This window comes from Asparagus officinalis, chromosome 7, assembly GCF_001876935.1.
Source record: "Asparagus officinalis chromosome 7, Aspof.V1, whole genome shotgun sequence".
Classification (NCBI taxonomy): Eukaryota; Viridiplantae; Streptophyta; class Magnoliopsida; order Asparagales; family Asparagaceae; genus Asparagus; species Asparagus officinalis.
Genome location: NC_033800.1, coordinates 43954653 through 43976681, shown reverse-complemented (window position 1 = coordinate 43976681; position 22029 = coordinate 43954653). Strand labels below are relative to the sequence as shown.

The 22029-nt window shown below is 33.6% G+C and overlaps 1 protein-coding gene across 1 annotated transcript; it reads left to right on the top strand.

The window, feature by feature from the left end:
• On the top strand, window positions 16065-18487 carry LOC109847059. Its single transcript, XM_020416306.1, has 5 exons — window positions 16065-17798; window positions 17870-17971; window positions 18136-18228; window positions 18329-18395; window positions 18474-18487. The coding sequence occupies exons 1-5, from the start codon at window positions 16065-16067 to the stop codon at window positions 18485-18487; spliced, it is 2010 nt and encodes a 669-aa protein (XP_020271895.1).

Sequence of the window (22029 nt, the reverse complement as noted above, 5' to 3'; positions counted from 1 at the left end):
TGAGACTTTGTTTATTTGGATTGGTATTTTAGTTTAGAGTTGAGAGCTTTTGTGAGACTTTGTTTATTTGACTCATTATATTTGAGGTCAGTTTATACTTAGAGATATTTCTATTCTATTTCAGTTGGACCCATTATTGATATTTATTATGCTTCTTCTGTGTATATCCAGTGTTGCCTATTTCTATCTTTGCCTATCTGTACCTTTACCTATTTATTGTTTCCACTAGAGAGATAGTGATTGTGATGGCAAAACATGTCGTAGCATGGTGGTTGGTGCTTGATAGGTTTGACAATCCGGGTTTCATCTGAGACTGCAGCCTTGTGTGAACCCTGGGGTGTCACATTAGTCATGGATCGATTATTGATATGTTATAATTGTATGTGCAGGTATATACACCATGCAGTCTGGACCGGTTAGTGATGAGGTCCTATATGACCAGCCTCGACAACGTTCATGTTATATCCTTTACAGAAGTAATTAAGTTTCTTATAATTTCAATATTGCATTCTTATAATATTGTATTATTATATATTCATTTGATTTACAGAGAGGCCCGGATATTGTTATGGTTGATCATAGCCCCGACCGTAGCTGTTGGCATCTAGAGGATGAGCGCATAATAGCAGCTGTAGGATGGGCCGGCTTCTTAACATGTTCAAAGCTTCGTTGGATGAGGCTCGATTGGTCCCTACTAACCACTTTGATAGATAGGTGGAGGCCGTAGACCAATACTTTCCACTTCTGAATAGGAGAGTCTACCATTACGCTACAGGATGTAGCCACGATACTTTGTCTCCGCATAGATGGTCCTTGCGTTACCGACAGTGATAGACATTTTTGGCAGGACAAGTGTGAGGAGTTGTTAGGTGTAGCTCCAGAGTCAATGCCTGGAGGAAATATTAAATTGAAGTGGCATAAAGAGACCTTCTCTGTGCCGTTGCATTTTGATGCGCCACCAATATTGATTGAGCAACATGCACGTGCATACATTATGCACATGATTGGTTCAATATTATTTCTAGATTCGAGTAAAGATAAAGTGCATGTCAGATATCATTTTTATCAGTATTTACAATTATACCGATTGAATTAGCTTATTTTGATAACTTGAAATGTTGTGAAAATTCTAGGTGGTTACCACTTATCGGGGACTTGGACACGTATGGTGCGTTATCATGGGGTAGTGCGGTTTTGGCGTACCTATATAGAGAGAAATCCAAAGTTGCATTCATGAAAAATAGTAACTTTAAAGGGTGTCTTAGCTTACTGCAAGTATGAGCATGGAAGAGACTGCATTTGAAGTCGAGACTATGCGTGAATTTACAATTAGACGGACAAATTCCACTGGGATGCAGCTATTATATTTTTAACGTAGTAAATATAATTGTAGTTATTATTTTGGTACTAAATTTTGAAAATAACACAGATGGAATATCTAAAAATGTTATGACGAGACCCCGACTAGACAATTAGATTTCTACCGAAATAAGCTTGGCCGCATGAAGATTTTTCAGGTATCATTTCTATAAAAATGAGTTTTTTCTTCTATATATCAACTTCTGTTTTAATGATATGCAACAATTATATGTAATACTCTATAGATGAAATGGGAGCCCAACACCTAATTTCTTAATCATCTATCCCCGATTTGCACAGAATACCCAGTTATATGGAGAGCCAGAATTCTTCTAATATGTTTTGAGATAGTAGAAATGCATGTACCGGACCGCGTGCTTCGATAATTTGGTCTTGCACAACATGTTTCGGAATTTGTTGAAAAAAATAGAGAGGAAGGCGAAGAAAGGAGGCCAACAAAAGGACTGGGTAGTTGAGCATCAAATATATATACATAGATAGAATGATAGACATTTTTGTATTATTGAGCAAATTAAGCTAACTCCCTAGGAATCAGATTACTATACTTGGTATTAGGGGATAATCAGAAGATGGATACTCCATGCGACTACATCCCTGGTTGAGTCGCAAAGAGAATATGTGCCTCGGGGTATAGATGAGAGAGAATTAGTAAGTATTTTTAAATTTATTTTAAGTTCATTTTTATTAGTATTTTTCAATATTGCTAAATTGTGTTTTTTGAAAAATTTGTAGGTATTAGTAATAGATGATGTTCAAACCATTGCAAATCGTGGTTTGGAATTGGCTCAAGCAGGTAATGTAGAATTAATAAGAAATTTACATATTGTGATTTGAATTTTAAAGTAATTTTTGCATTTCAGATTTTTGAATTATCTCTCACAAGTACATATCCTGAAGCACAGAAACATGCATCAATATATCAGTCAATAATGCAGAGGCTTCACTAAGCCTTACATCAAACTCATGAAGACCTTCATGATGGACGAGAGGTAGCACAATTAGTATACACACATCAACCACGACAAAGATGAGGATAACGCAGAAATGACAATGAAGCTGGGCCTTCCCAACGTGTTGACGACGGAGCTGGACCGTCATAACCACAAATGCAACCGGATCATGAACTCATTGAAGGTCGAGATGGAGGAGGCCGAAGACAAAGGAGGAGGAGAAGAGTTCTTGGATGTATGTAAGCTAATTGTTATTGTTATATAAATTACAATCCTATTTTGATATGTACATTACAAATGTATTTTGGGACAATAGATGGTTTTTGGATTTGTAGCCGAGACCGTGGTGTGACTTATTGGATTCATAAGTGGATTTGTGGCGTGATTTGTTGGATTTGTATGAGTTCGTGGTGTATTTTATGATTTTTAGATTTGATATATGCATTTATATAGGGAATTGACATGAAATACAATGGTATAATTTATGATTGTTGCATTTGAAATATGAGTTTGTACAGGGAATTGCAACAACGCAGCAGAAATACATGCAATGTGTGCACAGGAAATGCACAAGACTGCTAGTCCCGTGCATTTCATTGTGGTTAGGAAGTGCACGAGACTAGCAGTCCCATGCACTAGTTTTTTTGTAGGGATGGAGCTCTCTGCTTAAAACATGGGACTAGTAGTCTCGTGTTTTAAGCAGAGGCAAAGGAATCAATTGCACAGGACTAGCAGTCCCGTGCACTAGTTTTTTGTAGCGACGGAGCTCTCTGCTTAAAATACAGGACTAGCAGTCTCGTGTTTTAAGCAGAGGCAACAGAATCCATTGCACGGGACTGCTAGTCCCATGCAATTCAAAGTTGGGTCGAAATACACGGAACTAGCAGTTCCGTGTATTTTGTAAAATTTCTCCGACAGCAAAACCGACCCTTTTCAGAAGAAAAGGGCCGGTTTTGTTGAATATTTTCATAAGGGGTCAATTTTGCTATATAAAATGGCAAAAAAGGTGATTTTGAAAATTTGTCCTAGTTAGATTTCTTGTTCATAGTGCAAAGTTCCTTGTTCTTATTTCTTTGCTTTGTACTTAGTTCTTATTCTTTTCATTTTATTCATTGTTTTTATTTCTTAAGATGTGAAACTAATCCTTGTAGGAATTTTAGAATTGTATGAAATAAGCTTTATTTCCTTTATATTGTATGAATTATTCTCTTATGCTTAAAATAATCATGTATAGGATAATCAACTAGAGAACTAATTGGTAGAAGAAGAATTTGATAATCTATGATTATCTTGAGTGGTTTGATAGGTTATGCTTATGAATTCTAGAATTATTATCTAGTTGTTGTTCTTATCATGAATATTAATTTTGCTTAGATGATAATTTGATAGGTTATACTTTCCTTAAATAGTTTGATAGTCTATGCTTAATAAATCTAAAGTAAAATATGATAAAAAGAGAATAGTTCATATTTTGTAATTGAAATTAGCCAGTGGAATTCAATTCTAGATTTCTTATATCTTCAATTTAATCCTCCATCTTTTATTTCTTAATTTTTCCTTAGTTATTGATTTTCTCTTATTTGTTTCTTGATTTTTATTTCCTTTATTTTTATTTCCTTATGATTTCATTTATTCTTTTATCACATCCACTCTTCATTTCTATCATCTAAAAATCTCATTTATTGACTTTTGCACATATTCACAGCACTCCTCATATCTCTCCACAATCACAATTTTTATCACTCCTAATTGTCACGCACATAACATAAAAACCCATTCTAATAACTTACAAACACCTTCCTCGTAGGATCGATAACTCTTTATACTATAACTTGATTAGTTGTGCACTTGCAACTTTTGGTATATGTTTATGCCGATCAAGTTTTTGGCGTCATTGTCGTAGAAGGTGCTAAGTAGAATTTTATTATTTTAGTTCTTTAACTTTTGTGTTTTCTTGTGAAGGAACCGTTTGGAGCATAAAAATCTTGGATTGGAGATCAAGAACTTGAAGAATTACTTTTGGGTAACTCTTCTTTCTAGAATTTTTAATTCCACGCTTTAGCTACTTCTTCACAATTAGAGACAATTAGGACTTAAAAAAGATTTTATTTTTGTCGACCATAATAAAATGCACTCTCCACTTGGACATTTACTAACAAGATAATAAATTCAAACAATATTTCCCATTCTCACAATTGTTTGATTATTAACCTTAATTAAAAAATATTTTTTCCATCCTTTTTAGTTGCTTTTAATTCATAGGGTTGCATTACATATAGCTAGTAGGAATTCACCAAAGTGATTTGAGCATCTTGATTTGGCACACACTTAAAAATATTTTTAAGGGTAAAACCCCATAATCAAGATAAGGTGAGGGATTTCATCACCCTTTTCTTAGCCCACAAATCATTAATTCCTCACTACACATAATCAAGATAAGGTGAGGGATTTCATCACCCTTTTCTTAGCCCACAAATCATTAATTCCTCACTACAAAAACCCAAGCTTTCTTAAAACTCATTAGACGTTGACCTCTTAGGACTCGAGCTCAATAAGGAACAAGAAATCCCAAGTGAAATGGTTCAAGTTTTCTTAGATTAGTTGGTGTCTAAGGTAAGGTTTAGGGGTTACGTAAAGCACTCCGTAAGGAACGAAGTACTTAATTGATCTATGATCACCCTCTAGTACTATCCTTACCTAGCTAACTACCCAGTTAAAATTTTAATCTTTTTATTTTAGGAGTTTTTGGTTAGGAGTTAGTCTAGTTAAGTTAGGCTTAACACTAGAGTTCGAGTGATTGAAAAGTGATTGCTTTTGATTTATTTTAGGATTTTCCTTTATTTCTTTTTACTTCTCATAATCTAAAAAAAACTAATTTTTTTCCTTAAAAAAATTATAAAAAGAAGTTGTTTTGGTGTATGCGAACGTGGATTAGGGAAAATACTCATCATTTAATTCGTGTTGAACCAATTGAAGAAATGACTAATCAACCCATTTTTCAAGATATGTGTTATCCCACTAGAAATGCAATCCCTTCTTGCATTAGGCTCCCCGAAGCAAATGGAACAAAGTTTAAGCTTCGACCGTGCTACATAAACATGCTTCCCAATTTCCTCAAAAATGAAACTGAAGATGCTTATATTTTTATCTCAGAATTTGAGGAAGTATGTAGTATGATTAAAATAAGAGAATTAAATTAAGATGCGATCAAACTCAGATTTATTCCATTTGCTCTCAAGGACAAGGCAAAAAAATGGTTGTATAGCTTGTCCAAAAATTCCAACTCAGATTTTTTCCAATTCATAAAATGGTAAAGCTTAGAAACAACATTCAAAACTTTAAAATTGTCTGGGGGAGCCATTCTGGAAGTACTTTGATAGGTTTAAGGATTTTCTCATCCAATGTCCTCACCATTGACTCGAGAAATGGCGATTATGCCAAATAATCTATGAATGATTGGACTATTCTTTAACGACTTCTTTAGAATTCATGTGCCAAGGAGATTTCATGAAAAAGAACACCAATGAAGATTGGGAATTTTTAGAGAGTCTGTCCGAAAAAACCATACAGCAGGAACACTATGAAGACAGAGTTACATCAGTTCCCCAACCTAAGTTTAATGGTCTTTCCTTAGAATCGAACATTACCTCCGAAGAAAAGATGGCGATAATTCTACAAAGGTTAGAAGCCTTAGAAATTAAGGAACGAGCTCCAGCTCAAATTAATCAACTTTCTACCTCAGGTTATCATAACTATCAGTCCCTTGCCCATGTTTTAGAGGAATGCCCTCTCCTAGGAAACCCCCATTCATTAGAACAGATGAACGCTACATTTCAATATCCTAGAAATGATCCATTTTTCCAACTATAATCCAGATTGGAGAAATCATCCCAATTTTGTATGGAATCAAGGTAATCCCTCCGGAAATCAAACTTTCATTCCCGTTTCAAACCAACTATTCCCTACGGCAAACACAGTTCCGTTTAACTCACCAAACAATTTTCAACAAGCTAACCTACCTTTTCCAACCCAACATCCTCATCCTCATCAGCTTGTGAATCCTTCAAATTCTGATCATAACAAACGTCTAAGTGTCTTAGAAAAGGGTTTAGAGGCTATGATCAAAGCCTCTACACAAACCACCAACATGTTGACGCTATGATCAAAGCCTCTACACAAACCACCAACATGTTGACCCAGTCATCCACCACTCTAAATTCCTTCATGCAAACAACCAGCCAAGTGCTCAACACCAACATGTTGACCCAGTCATCCACCACTCTAAATTCCTTCATGCAAACAACCAGCCAAGTGCTCAACTTGAACACTCAAGCCATAGCTCAGTTAGAAATCCAACTTGGGCAACTAGCCACTATCGTGAACGAGAGAGAGAGAAAGGAAAATTTCCAAGTCAACCTGTTGCTAACCCTAAAGACAATAGATCCAGTTCAACCCAACTAGCCCATGTGAATGCAGTTCACACTTTACGATCAGGAAAACAGATAGACAACCAAGTAAGAATGACACTGGATCAAACCTCTTCTCTCATCCAACACACTCCTTCTGAGACAATAATTCCTTCCGATTACCAAGAAACTGTACATAAGATTGAGCCTGATCTAGATAGGTATATGCCCAATTCCCCCTTTCCAGACAGACTCAAACCTAGGAAAACCCCCCCCCACAGGTTGAGAAAATTTTATAAACTTTTAAACAGGTCAAGATCAACATCCCTCTTTTAGATGCAATTGAACAAATCCCCTCTTATGCAAAGTTCTTGAAAGACTTATGCGCTAAGAAAAGAACCATGAATGTCCCTAAGAAAGTCTTCTTAGCTACCAACCTTAGTGCAATTTTTTTGAAACCCATGCTATTAAAGTATAATGACCCTGGTTGTCCCACAATTCCATATGTCATAGGTAATACTCACATTGATAATGCACTTTTAGACTTGGAAGGCAGCGTCAACCTCCTTCCTTATTCAATCTATCAATAGCTAGGTGTAGGAGAACTTAAACCGACCAAATACACTCTACAATTAGCTGATAGATCCATGAAAATTCCCAAAGGAGAAGTAGAAGATGTTTTAATCAAGGTTAGAGAGTTTACTTTTCCTGTTGATTTTATTGTCTTGGAAAAGCAACCCGTTTCCAATCTCAAAAGTCAAATCCCAGTCATTCTAGGAAGACCATTCTTAGTCACCTCAAATACTTTAATCAATTGTAAGACGGGTCAGATAAAACTATCTTTTGGGAACATGAATGTTGACCTCAATATCTTCAACCTAGGAAGGAAGCCTAGTGATCCATCTGATCAATCCATGGAAGTGAACTTCATTCAGGGAATATCCAGTGAGCAACAAGAGGGAGAGTGCGAGTCAGGTTCCTGTGTATCTGACTTAGTATTTGAAGAGTCTTTAGAGGATGAATTAGAATTAGATCCGCTGGTCAATCATGTATCTGCAATTGGCTCGCAACGAGAACCTTTGGAGATATAACCCTGAGTCCAACTTCGCCCATCTGTAGAGGAGTCCCCTAAGTTAGAGCTCAAACCTCTACCTAAAAATCTAGAGTATGCCTACATAGGGGAGAGTGAGACTTTACCAGTTATCATTTCTTTTGACTTGACTGCCGGTCAAAAGGAAGCTCTCTTAGATGTTTTAAGAGAGAATAGGGAAGCCATTGGATGAACCATGGCTGATATCAAAGGGATTAGTCCAACCATTGTTCAACATCTAATCTATTTGATAGATGACGCTAAACCTACTAGCGATCCTCAACGTAGGTTAAACCCAGTAATAAAATTAAAACCTCATAATTTTGAATGTTGTGAGATATAATAATAAACATGTTATATGGTGATAAATAATGTTTATTAATATTTGAGTATGCTATGAATTGATTTGAGATCAATTCGATACATATATATGAATATATGAGTGCAAATGCACAAAACATGCACGAGAAAAATCTTGGAAAAATGACCAGTTAAGAGTTTATAGATTTTACACAATGATTCACTTAGAATCTTGGAAAACTCAAAAGACCAAAGTTGTAGGTCTTTTCAACATCTTTCTAACAAATTATTAATCACCTCATTCTGAGGTCGGATGAGAAAGTTATTGCCAAAATACTGTGTACAGATTTTAGAAACCTGTGTATTACTTAGTAGTCGACTACTATGCTTAGTAGTCGACTATCAGGAATTTCTGGACGTGCTAGGTTTTAGTTTTTGGGTTGGATTTGCATTGTATCCGAACCTAGTTATTACCCTACGTACATATATTCATTTTAAAGCTCTTTTTACCATATTTCACGTGAGATTATCACCATCCATCTTCCTCCTCAAACCCTAACCCTAAACTGAGAGTTTTGGGAGTGTTCTTGAGAAGTTTATCGAGAAAAATGTGAGTTTTGGCATTTTGGAGAAGAGAGATCTTGCGTGCATATTGTTGAGAAGTCCAACAGCACCTTGAGGCAAGATTATCTTCGTCCAAACCAGTCCCCATAGTTAAATAACTAGATTAGAAGTTAAATATTGATGTTTATGTACATGATCTTAATATGAGATATAAAAAGATTAGATTTTTATGTTATTTCATAAACCCATGCTAGATCTATACTTGTTTTTCTTGCTGTTGTTGGCCTTTTTGTTTAGATAATGATTTAACAAACAATTTACATCTAATATTATTTGTCTAGTGTTTGTGTTTTGTTATTTATTATAACAAACAATTTACATCTAATATTATTTGTCTAGTGTTTGTGTTTTGTTATTTATTATAGACAAACAATATGTTGGAGGATGGATGGAATTATTATTTGTCTAGTGTTTGTGTTTTGTTATTTATTATAGACAAACAATATGTTGGAGGATGGATGGAATAGAGCTTCAACGATCATATCCAATAGAGGTTGGCAGAATTGTGGAGTGAAGCTACGTACATTTAAGTTAAAGATACAAGTTCAAGCTTCATCCGTAAGATTACCAAGTCAAGCTATTGAAGTTCAGGATCAAGCTTGGGTAATTTAGTTTAGAAGTTTATATTATGTGTGTTAGTACCTTAAGCTCAATCATATACACACATACACGTTTTGGTTTTGTATATATATAGTTATATATATATACATATATATTTTGATTTGATAGTTTTCAAGTTTTAATATGAAACAATCAAATATAATTAGAAAACATATTTTTGTTTCATACTTACATGCATATATATGATTTCATCAATATCAAGTCTATTTAATTCAATGAAATTATGTTTTAGTGTATTATTTGTGTATTTTGTTAAAATACTATATTCATTATTTATAGACTTCATAACAATAGTTTACATCTTACATTAACTCTATAAAATTAGTTTACAAAGTTTTAAAACTTGGTTTATGTCAAAACATTAAAATTCAAGTATATCAAGTTTGCATGTTCTGGACATTTTTGTAAAATGACTAGTTTTCACAAATGAGAAGTACAATTCCAAAAATTCTTTTTGTAACATGTTTATAAACATTTCCCAAAGTTTCATATTTTTTGGAATTTATTTGATATTTTAAACCCTGTTTATAGTTCGTTTTTACTGTGCAAAATAGACTGTGTGCATGCCATGAGTCGACTCATGAACAGTGACGAGTCGACTCATAAAGTCTTGCACAGTTATCATTTGTTTCTGCTGTGTCGACCCATGACTTCATGAGTCGACCCATGCATGATGAGTCGACCCATGCATGATGAGTCGACTCATGAATTTTATGAGTCGACCCATAAGTTGTTTTTAGCCTGTAACGGCTAGTTATGAGTCGACTCATGAACAGTAACGAGTTGACCCATAACACTGTAACGGCTATATTTGTACAGAATCAGATTTGTGATTCTTGAGCTTTTTGGTCTTTTCCTTTGGGGTTTTTGGCTGAGGTTTTGGGTGGCTATATAAACCCTATTTGCTCTCATTTTTTAGATTAATCTAAAAGAATGTTTTAAACAAGTTTAACAAGGGTTTAAAGTTTGTTTTAGTTTGTTTAAAAGAGTGTTTAAGAGTTTTATTTGTGAAGAGAATTTCACAAGAGCAAGTGGAGATCATCCTTGGTGTTTGAGCATTCACTCTTCTCCCTCTCTCTTGTTATTTATAGAGAAGTTTCCCTAAACTTAATCTAGCTTTACATTTATATTGTTTAATTACCATTTTATTAAGCTAGTGTTTATATTGAGTTTAGTTGATTTTATTTACTTTTTGTTTACACACACAACCATTGAGCTTATTGTATTTGCATACATTATATAATTGGGTTGTGGGATTGTGTGACTTAGAGTGTGAGCTTACATTGAGTTCTCACCTTAAATTAGAGAACAAACACTTTGTTATTGTGCCTAATTGTGTAGATCACTTTGTAATATACTTGTACACCGAGAGGAGTGTGTGGTGAGGACGGAGTCGATACCAAGAGGAGTGGTGTCGGTGGCCTAGTGAGAGGTGATAATTCCGAGCACTTGAGGGAGTCGATATGTGAGGACCAACACTTGAGGTTGTAGCTTGTGTATGTACATTGTGAGGATTTGTGAGAGTTGTCGGTTGACTTGATAACTGAGTGTGTAGAGTTTTCGGTTAGCTCGAAAACCGAGTGTGTAGAGAAGTTTCGGCTTCCAAACCAGGTTGTGTAGTGGATTCTCCTCGAGAGTGGGGAGCGAGGACGTAGGATAAAAGGTCCGAACCTCGTGAACATATAGCGTGTTTGGTTTGCATTGGCACACTTATAACTGTTCATCTTATAACCTATTGCATCTTGTTTACATTGTCCACTAGTTTGTTTCACCCTTATGATAGTTTAAATATATCCTTGCATATACCATATAGTATATTTTATTGCTAGGATATATCACCTTAGTTATATTGCTTATTATTGCTCATATCACATTGTATATCTATCTTGCAAGAATAATTTGTTAGTTAGTTTTAATTAGCATAAAATCAGATTAGATTAGCATAAACCCTATTCACCGCCTCTAGGGTTCTTTCATAGCGACCTTAAGGTCTGACAATTGGTATCAGAACTTGGTGCTCTTTGATTTAAGGTCTAATCGCCTTGAGTTAAAGATCCAAGTTATATTTGTGATAATCTTTTGTGTTTTTATTTGTATCTTGCTTGCACATATATACATTATGAATATGCACGGTGCACCTAGTTTAGGTTATGCCATTAATGTTGCTCCTCGTTTGGATAGTTTCCCCTATGCCCAATAGTGTGTTAGATTTAAACTTTTTGTTTGATCTAGACACTTCGATTTATGGGAAATTATAGATGATGCTTATATTATGCCCACTTCGGAGAAATCCAAGTAGAATAAAAATGATCATCGAATGTTTACAATGAATAAGCTTTTGTTAGAATTCATGCTTAATGCTTTTGACTCATCTTTTTCTAACAAACTTGTTCATTTTGATAGTGCTTATAAACTTTGAAAACTTATTGAAGCACATCAAGGAGACTTGGAGGAGATTCGACGCGTTAAGGCAGAATCGACCACAAGTAATAGTGGAGCATCATGCACACGGCCACAAGAGGATAACTCTTATGTAGTAAGCGACTCTGACTCCGATAATGAGCTATCTATTGATGAACTCGCTTGTGCATATGATAGATTAATGCATGCCCACACCAAGTTGCAAAATAATTTTATTAATTTGAAAAGCAAGCATGTAGATTTGAAATCCGATCATGACAAGCTAGTGTCCAAATTTGATGTCATTGTAAAAGAAAATACTATGCTTAAAGAAAACAATGACTTATTAAATTTGGAAAATAAAAAATTAACCTCATCCATGTCTAGCTTATGTCATGCTAAAGATAATGCCATATTAGAAGTAGAAAGCTTTAGAAATAAAATTGATAATCATACATGTTCTACTTCTAGTTCAAATGCATATGTGCCTAATAATGAAGATTTGAATCTTGTGAATAAACGCATTTCATCCTTAGATTCAACTTTAAAAACATGCATTGTTAATCGTGATAAGCTTATGGACATGTGTGCTAAGTCTCATACTACTACACCTAAACACATTACACATCATGCACACATGTATAGTAAAATTCACAAGTGTTCCATTTGCGGTCGAAAAGGCCATTTAGCCAAATTTTGCTATGATGCACACATAATTAAGAATGCCAATGCTCCTTGTGCATCTCATGTAGCTTCATCATTATATACACATTCACATTCACATGCTCATACTCATCATAATCATCATAAGCATGCTAATGTGTATAAATGTGTTCTTTGTGGTCGTTTTGGTCATTTGGCTGAATATTGTTTTGATTTAAAAAGAAAATCTAGTTTACCAAATATTTCTAGTAGACCACATGTTTTTAAATGTGATGTTTGTAGTAGATTTGACCATTTGGTAAAGTTTTGCTATGATTTGAAAAAATGTTCAAACTTGCCAAATTTCTCAAGTAAACCACCTTTGTTTGATGATGTTTCTCATTTGCAAAATAATTTAAAAGAAAAATATTTATTTGCAAATGATTCTTGTGCCCGCTCACTTGGTCAATACAAATCATTTAACCCTCTTCATTGCACCTACTGCAATTGGAAAGGTCATGTGTATAATTTTTATTTTGACCGTGCTAGTGCACCATATGCACCCAAACAGATTCATAACCCTAGGGTTTTGAGCTTGAATGATAGGGGTAATGTCCCTAACCAACCCGGCACCAAAAATTCTTGGGTGCCAAAATGATTTTTAAACCAAGAATTTTAGTGTTTTTATTTTTCCTTTTCTTGGTTTTGTAAAATGAGCTTTGAAAAATTTTTATATGAAAACAAACTTTCTTTGATCAAATTCTTTTGTTTTCATGACTATGAGTTTATATTTTCATGAGAGGTTTATGTTTATGTAACCCTCCGGATTTATTGGGTGTTTATTCCCAAATCATGTTTACCGGATGCTAGAATGATTATATGGGTTGGAATAAGATTAAGAGCTTGATATATTGTTACCTCTCTTGAAATTCTTTTATCAAAGATTTTGTTTTGATTTGTTGCTTTGAATTCATTATATTTCACTTATATGATGATATTTATATGTTTGTGCTCATGGATCATCTATTCGTGCCTTATAATGTATTCTATGAGTGGTTTGATCAAGTTATACAAAGAAAATTTTCTTCTTTGATCAAACATTGTTTTTGGACTCAAATCTTGATTTATGACTTCATTTGAGTGATTTGTTTTCACTTGAAAACTTTTTTCATGGTTCTCATGTTTTCCTCATTCCTTTGTCTTCATAAATCTATTTTTATACACTATGTTTTTATAATTGTGTAATAAGACCCTTCTTTCATAAATGACATATCAATATATGTTCTTATTGTCTTGTTTGTATGTGAGTTATGTTTAGCATATCTTTCATTTATGCTTACACTACTACAAAAGGGTTTATTAGCAACACCATTTTAGTTAAGTGTTTATAATAGAACCTAATTTAAGTGGGTCTAATAGTACCTTTCTATTTGAAACGGGCCCATGTAAAAACTTAATTAATTTAATTAAAAAATAATGTATTTCTTTAAAATAAATAGGAAAGGATCTCGAAGAGTCTGGTTAATGGAGATATTTTCGGCGGGGGTTAATAGAGCTCACGCGAAAATATTGTTCAGCGCCTCTAAATTCATCAAAAAAAAAAATCTTTTCCCTCCGATTATTCATGGAAATTTTTTCCCTCCGATTATTCATGGAAATTTTTTCCCTCCAATCTCTATCGACCCGCTTCAAGAAATTAGAAATAGAGGGAAACCCTTCGACATCTTCTCTGCTCCCACTCGATCGTTCAGGTAGAACCGCCGGCCGCCTCTTCTAAATCGCTCAGGTAGAACCGTCGGTTCAAGAAATTAGATCTGTTTTTTATTTTTTTTCGTGCTTGTTGGTTAACATAAACGATTTTGAACTGCTATTTGGGAATTTTTTTGATCTTGTTTAAAGATTGAATTTTGGACTTGGATCTTCAAGGAGTTGGTTATTCTTGATGGGTTTGTAAAAATTGGACATTTTTTCATATTAATTGTTGTAATTCTATGTTCTTTTTATTTGGTCTTTCAAATTAATAATCCTTAAAATTGTGGATACTAGAGCTTTTATTGCCAAATATCAGTAATTCTCTAATTTCATGTTGATTAATTTGAGAATTAATATGTGCCAAGTGAAAATTTCCAAGAAAACGCATACAATTTGATTATATCTTTAGGACCATCAAAATATAAATTTTTTGTCATGGTTTTATTTTGGTAGCTAATTTAAATTTTCCTTATCAATTTCTATTTTTATTTACCTTTTTTTTACAGAGGGATCCTAATTTTCTAACTCGAAAATTCTTGATCGTGTTCTAAAGGACGTGCTTCTCATTGCCTACTACAATTCTTTTACAGGTAAGATTATATATTTGATTTTTTCTTTATGATTTTTAAATTATTTCTTTACAGAGCATGTTGTGATTCCTGCAAGTAATTTGTTGAAGAACATATATACTACATGGTCAATTATTAACTGAATATTTTTTCGGAAAGAACATAAACTGAGACTGTTATCAGGGGTATTTTTTTGAAATTTTATTTATCAGAACTTCAATGTTTACTTCATTGGTGACGCATATACCCTACAAATGTATTCTTCTCTCTTTATTCATACAACATTAAAATCATAACAGTACTATTTTTTAAACAGCTCCTAGTAAAAGCCATAAACTTATATTTACCGTATATTCATCTTGTTCTAGGCCCTGCACAGACTCAAAAATCATATTTTCAGTTATCTAATTAAAATTTTCGGAAACAGACAGAAACTCGAGACTGTCATCAGGGCCATCTTTACTGAAACTTTATGTGTTGAAGACTTCTATACCTACTTCTTCGCTGCATATATTCTATCTTTGTTCCTACATCATTATTGCCCATAGTTGTATTTAGCTAGCATGAGAGAGTTGGCGATGATTTGATCCACAATTAGTCTTCTGTATTCTGTGTTGGACTTGTAGATGCAAGTTTTAAGGGATGCACAACCCTTTTCACTTGTTGCGAGTTGAAGGCAAAAGTGGGTAGCAGTTTCAAATAAGGTCTATGTGCATGAGAAAAGTTTATGTCAGTATGTTACATAAAACTAAGTCATTTAAAAATATGGGATATAAATGTATTTGTCTACTTTATTCAATATTTATTGGCAGAAAACCCTATCCCATCTATGTACGTACTTGTAAGTATTCTTGTACAAATATATGTTTGATTCATGCAAATCTAAACAAATAATCTATTTTGTGATTTATTCAGATATCTATTTGATTGTGAATGGGGTTCGTATAAATTACATAGGCTTGTCTTCATTACTTATTTAATCATTTAGTATAAGAAGTTTATTATTTCTTCAAACTCTTGCTCCATTTCAAAATTCCATGCGTTGTGAATAAATTATATATAACCCATTATATTTGTCCCCTATTGGGCTTCTCAAAATAGTTGAATAAACTATGCATGAAATTATTATAGAGGGAAAAGAAAAACAAAATCATGAATCAATCCATCATACATGGTCAATTTAAGAGACTCCACTTTATATATTTATATTCCAGTAGGCCATTCACACATTTTCCATGACTATTATATGCCATTTTACCCATAATTATTTCCTATCGAAATTAATATAATGAATTTTATATGTCAATTACTCTATTAGATACCTTGAGAGATGGAACACGATTACATTGCCGACAGGAGTTGGATGTATAAGGAGGAAAATGAACGCTTTGAAGAATTTTTTATAGCCGGAGTCGATTGTTTCATTGAGTTTGCACTTCAGCATTCAGTAGAAGGCCGGTCCAATGTATGTTGTCCATGCAAAAAATGTCAAAACCATTGTAGCTATGATACGAAAACCATTAAAATGCATATAGTCAAGAATGGTTTTGTACATGGCTACACTAAATGGTACTTTCATGGTGAAAATCGAAAGAGGCTTCGGGAGGAAACAATTAATATGCTTCCATCAAGAGATGACATAGCAGGGATGCTAGCATCAATTTGTCCATCGTCTCCGGCTTATGAAAATGACGCGACTTCAGATTCATCAAATAGAACAGGAAGAGATAGGAATGCAAGAAACTTTGAAAATTTGATCGAGGATGCAAAGAAACCACTTTATCCAAATTGTCAAAAGTACTCAAAATTATCTTTTATTGTTCGTTTGTTTCAAATTAAATGTTTGAATAAATGGAGCAATAAGTCACTCTCCAGTCTTCTTGAGCTGCTTAAAGATCTTTTACCTGAAGACAATCTCGTGCCAAAGACATGGTATGAAGCAAAGAAGGTGATGGATGAAATGGGCTTAAAGTGCAACAAGATACATGCATGTTGTAACGATTGTGTGCTATTTAGAGGGGAATATGAAAACTTGAATTCATGTCCCGTGTGCAAAGAATCAAGATGGAAGCAAAGAAGAGAAGATTCTCGAGGTAAAAATGTTCCTATTAAGATCCTTCGTCACTTTCCGTTGATTCCAAGGTTGCAGAGGTTATATATGTCCAAAAAAACAGCTGTAGACATGACCTGGCATCACAACGCTCCTAGGGAAGACGGAAAAATGAGTCATCCTAGAGACTCTGAAGCTTGGAGAGATTTTGATGCAAAACATCCTTCATTTGGCATGGAACCTCGTAATGTAAGGCTTGGTCTTGCTAGTGATGGGTTTAGTCCTTTTAAACTAATGACAGGCAGCAACCGAAGCACATGGCCTGTGATTTTGATTGCATACAACCTTCCACCATGGTTTGCTATGAAGCAATCTTTCTTCATGTTGTCCCTTTTAATAGACGGTCCAAAGTCACCTGGTAATGATATCGATGTCTACTTACAACCCTTGATTGATGAGCTCAACACTTTATGGGAAGATGGTATCGATACATATGATGCGGCAAATGATGAAACCTTCAAGTTAAGAGCTGCCATTTTGTGGACAATCAATGACTTCCCTGCATATGGTATGTTATCAGGTTGGAGCACTAAAGGGTATACTGCATGCCCTATTTGTCATACTAACCATGGTTCCATATACTTACCTTGTAGCAGAAAATGTGTGTATTTAAGACATCGCCGCTTTCTATCGACCAATCACACATGGAGAAATGATAGGAAAAGTTTCAATGGTGAAGTGGAGAAAGATACTGCTCCTATTTCATTATCGGGACATGATGTATTAAATCAGTGGCAAAATTACAATAATGTGGCATTTGGAAAAAAAATTTTTGAAAAGCAACCAACACCAAAAGGTTGGAAAAAGAAGAGTATTTTCTTTGAACTACCATATTGGAAAACATTATTGGTGCGTCACAACCTAGATGTTATGCACGTTGAGAAAAATGTTTACGATAACATATTGAGTACTCTATTATGTCGAGATGGAAAAACAAAAGACAATCTTAATGCTGTACTCTTACAGTGCAGTCGGCAGTGAGATCTTGGAAAGCAAAATTAAAGAAAAAGTATTACAACGAATAGAAAGCTGCATCTCCTCAGCAACGTGATCAGATTAACTTTGAGAGGATCACTCATAATGAGTGGGAAGACTTTGTGAACTATATAGACAATCCCAACAAAGAGGTAAGTTTTAAATTTAGAAATGTATATCAATTAGTTTATTTTTTATTCAGGTTTCTTGTTGTAAATCAAAAAAGGTTCAATTAAAATTTGCTCATAATATATTATAACGAATACGTGTAGAGAAAACAATTTGTTTTATTATTTTCTGTCATTTCTTATTGCAGGATGAAGCTGTTAGAAATTTACAAAATGTTTCAAAAAAGAAACTTCGGCATTGTTTGGGACAAAAGTCTATGGCTCGAACTAAGCATAAATTGGTAATTAGCAAAAATATGAATTAAATATTTTGTCAAGATGCACATATCTAGTTATTAATATTTAATTAGCCTATTCATGTTTCCTTTTTCTGCTTTACAGAGAGAGTTGGATCCAGAAAATTTTGATGAGTTTGTTATATTTATTAAGTCCCACAAAACAAAGATGGGTAAGTTTTGTTTTTGATTTTATTTTAACTTAATTATATACGATATATGTTGTATGTTATGAATGTAATCATGTATAGGAGAAGGTTATTAAAAGGATTGAGGAGCTTAGAGTTCAACTTCATGATGCAGATCCATTAACAAAAGCTCATCAACTGAAACTATCAATTGTTCTTGATGAGGTAGCGGGAAAGCACCATGGGGGATATGAAAGAGGACATGGTACTGGATACAAAGGAAGGATAATGATTCACCAATTTTCTACATCCTATAACAACGAGAGTAGTATAAACAACTCTCAACTTCAAGAAGAGCTAGATGTTGCTAACCAGAAAATCCAAGAGTTATATGCTGCTAATAAGAAAATTCAAGAGTTACACGAGGAGATACAGAAAAGAGCTGAGGAAGCGGAAAGAGAAAAGGCACGGGAAAAAGAAGAAAGAGATTATCAAATGCAAGAAATGCAAAGGATAGTGTCTAGCTTTCAAGCCATGGCTGGATTAAACAGACAACCACAATAATTGGATGCAGGTACATCATATTCTTTATTTTTATATCCAACTTGCTATTATATGTTTAAAATAGGGAAATTTTACAAGTTCGAATATATTTTCTAGAAAGCTTGTTGTTCACATAATTTTCATAATAAAACACCTTTTGGATTGAATTGGAGTCTATGTACGAAATTTAAGCTTGTTGTTCGCACCTTGTAGCCGAACCACTCCTAATCTAGCAACCATTACAATAGGGAAGACATTTCTAATGTAGGGATTGATGTATTACTTCTCTTTTCATTTTCTCTTTTTAGTAGGTACGGCAAAATCAGTAAGTACTTACAACCATAAGTCATAGTACAAGCATGTAGTTTAAGTGTTAATATTACACTTTGTGCAAGATGGGAACCTACAGTATTCCAGTAGCATGATTACATAGATGTACTGATGTACATATTAGAATTGATTGAGCAATTTCTACTTCAGATCCATACATCACCAATATTGAATATCTATTTGTCAAGAATAAAAATATATTCCGGTACAGAAAAAACAATAGCTAATAAATTATTTCTTCCAAAGGATGTAATAATGCCTGGATGCTAAAGGTTAGTTCATCATACAATGAAGGATATGTATCGCAACAAATCCTTTCGACCTACAACTAGAAAGTTTGCCAAATAGAGAGGTGTTAGTGAACACAAGTCGTATTTATTTTTCTTTGGCTCCTCCCCCTCATAAAAGATGTACTTCAGAGGCCCAGTGTATAAGACGGGTAGCATGAAATATATCAATTCCAGAGTAAGTAGCAACCATTCTAAACAACCTTCTTCGGTTCATGAAACTCTAATTATAGTACCCCTCACAAGATTTATTAATGTTGCACTCTAACAAGTTTGCAGACCCAGTGCTCAAATCATGATAAAGGAATAAGTAGCAAACAAGATCAATGGAACACTATTGTGCAATCTACTAACAGTGACATGGATATATTAGTCCCAGTCAACTCCATGAATGTAGTTATTATATCAAAACTTTTCATTTGTTTTTTTAAAATGAATCATCTAGTTGAACTCCATGAAAATGAGATAAATAGCTTTAGTCTCTAATGTCTACTATTTTGGCCAGGCACATGCATGATATGGATGGAGGTTGCAAGGCGATGAATGGTCGAGGGGACTCAAATTTGCTGCAATGGAGTGGTGGGAGAAGTCATCGGATTAAACATTATGAATGAACAAATTGTGAAATTGATAAGCTACGGCCTCATTGAACTTTATCGTTTGAATACTACTTAGTCATTGTTTATTTCTTTACTATCGTATGTCATTTGGATAATTTTTGTTTGTTAGATTTGTTATTGAGTCTTAGAAGTTTTACTGTGTAGAGTTGGGAACCTTATAAATTAATGGTCCAAATTAAAAATTTTGTGATTGTTCATCAATTTTTGGATTTGCTCGCACAGGTTGTATGAAACAGTTCTTAGTTCTTTTTTTAATTGATCAAAGTTACATTTTTTACAGTGGTAATGATTTGTTTCATTTGAATGATTGTGACGTTTGAAGTGGATGAAATAGCTGATGCAAAATATGTGAATATCAATGCTATGACTAATTAATAGAATAAGCTATAATATTTTTTGCTATTATATATTATTGATTTTTTTTTCAAATCTTATAGGAACGGTTGCTTTCCGTTGTTAATACAGTTTAGCAACGGTTGGAATTTAATGACGCGATTATTTTATTTTTTTATGAAATAAAAATTTAAACCTTATAGCAACGATTGCTTTCCGTTGGTAATACATTTTAGTAACGGTTGAGTTTTGCTGACGTGGATTTTTTAAATTTTTATAAAAAAACTCTAATAGAAACGGTTGCGAACTATTGCAACGGTTGTTGATCGTTGCTATAAGCTAATTGCAACGGCATTAGTAGCAACGGACCATTTGCAACGGTTTTAACCATTGCTAATGTATTAGAAACGGTTGAAACCGTTACAAATAGGCTTATTTGAAACGGTTCTAACCATTGCTAATAAGGCCTTTTGTAGTAGTGTTACTCACATGTTTTTGCCTTAGCTTTCATTTCATATATTCTATATGACTTTTTGATAGGGGGAGCAATCCCTATACTTGTTTTATACTCTCCTAAACTTATTGGTAGGGGGAGCTTTCGCTCTCTCCATTCTTTTGATTTCCTCTTTTTGATGTTTTTAAAGGGGGAGAAATATTGTGAGTATATATTTCCTAGTTTATATGCATGTGAATTATAATTTATATATTCATCTTCATTCATGCATATATCTTTTTTGTAAATTGTTTGTCATCATCAAAAAAAGGGAGATTGTTGGCCTTCTTGTTTTGATGATGATTTAACAAACAATTTATATTTAATATTGTTTGTCTAGTATTTGTGTTTTGTTATTTATTATAGATAAATAATATGTTGGAGGATGGATGGAATAGAGCTTCAACGATCATATCCAATGGAGGTGGGCGGAATTGTGAAGTGAAGCTACGTACATTCAAGTTAAAGATACAAGTTCAAGCTTCATTCGTAAGATTACCAAGTCAAGCTATTGAAGTTCAAGATCAAACTTGGGTAATTTAGTTTAGGAGTTTATATTATGTGTGTTAGTACCTTAAGCTCAATCATATACACACATACACGTTTTGGTTTTGTATATATATAGTTATATATATATATATATACATATATGTTTTGGTTTGATAGTTTTCAAGTTTTAATATGAAACAATCAAATATAATTAGAAAACATATTTTTGTTTCATACTTACAAGCATATATATGATTTCATCAATATCAAGTCTATTTAATTCAATAAAATCATGTTTTAGTGTATTATTTGTGTATTTTGATAAAATACTATATTCATTGTTTATAGACTTTATAACAATAGTTTACATCTTTCATTAAGTCTATAAAATCAGTTTACAAAGTTTCAAAACTTGGTTTATGTCAAAATATCAAAATTCAAGTATATCAAGTTTGCATGTTCTGGACATTTTTGTAAAATGACTAGTTTTCACAAATGAGAAGTGCAATTCCAAAAATTCTTTTTGTAACATGTTCATTAACATGTTTATAAACATTTCCCAAAGTTTCATAATTTTTGGAATT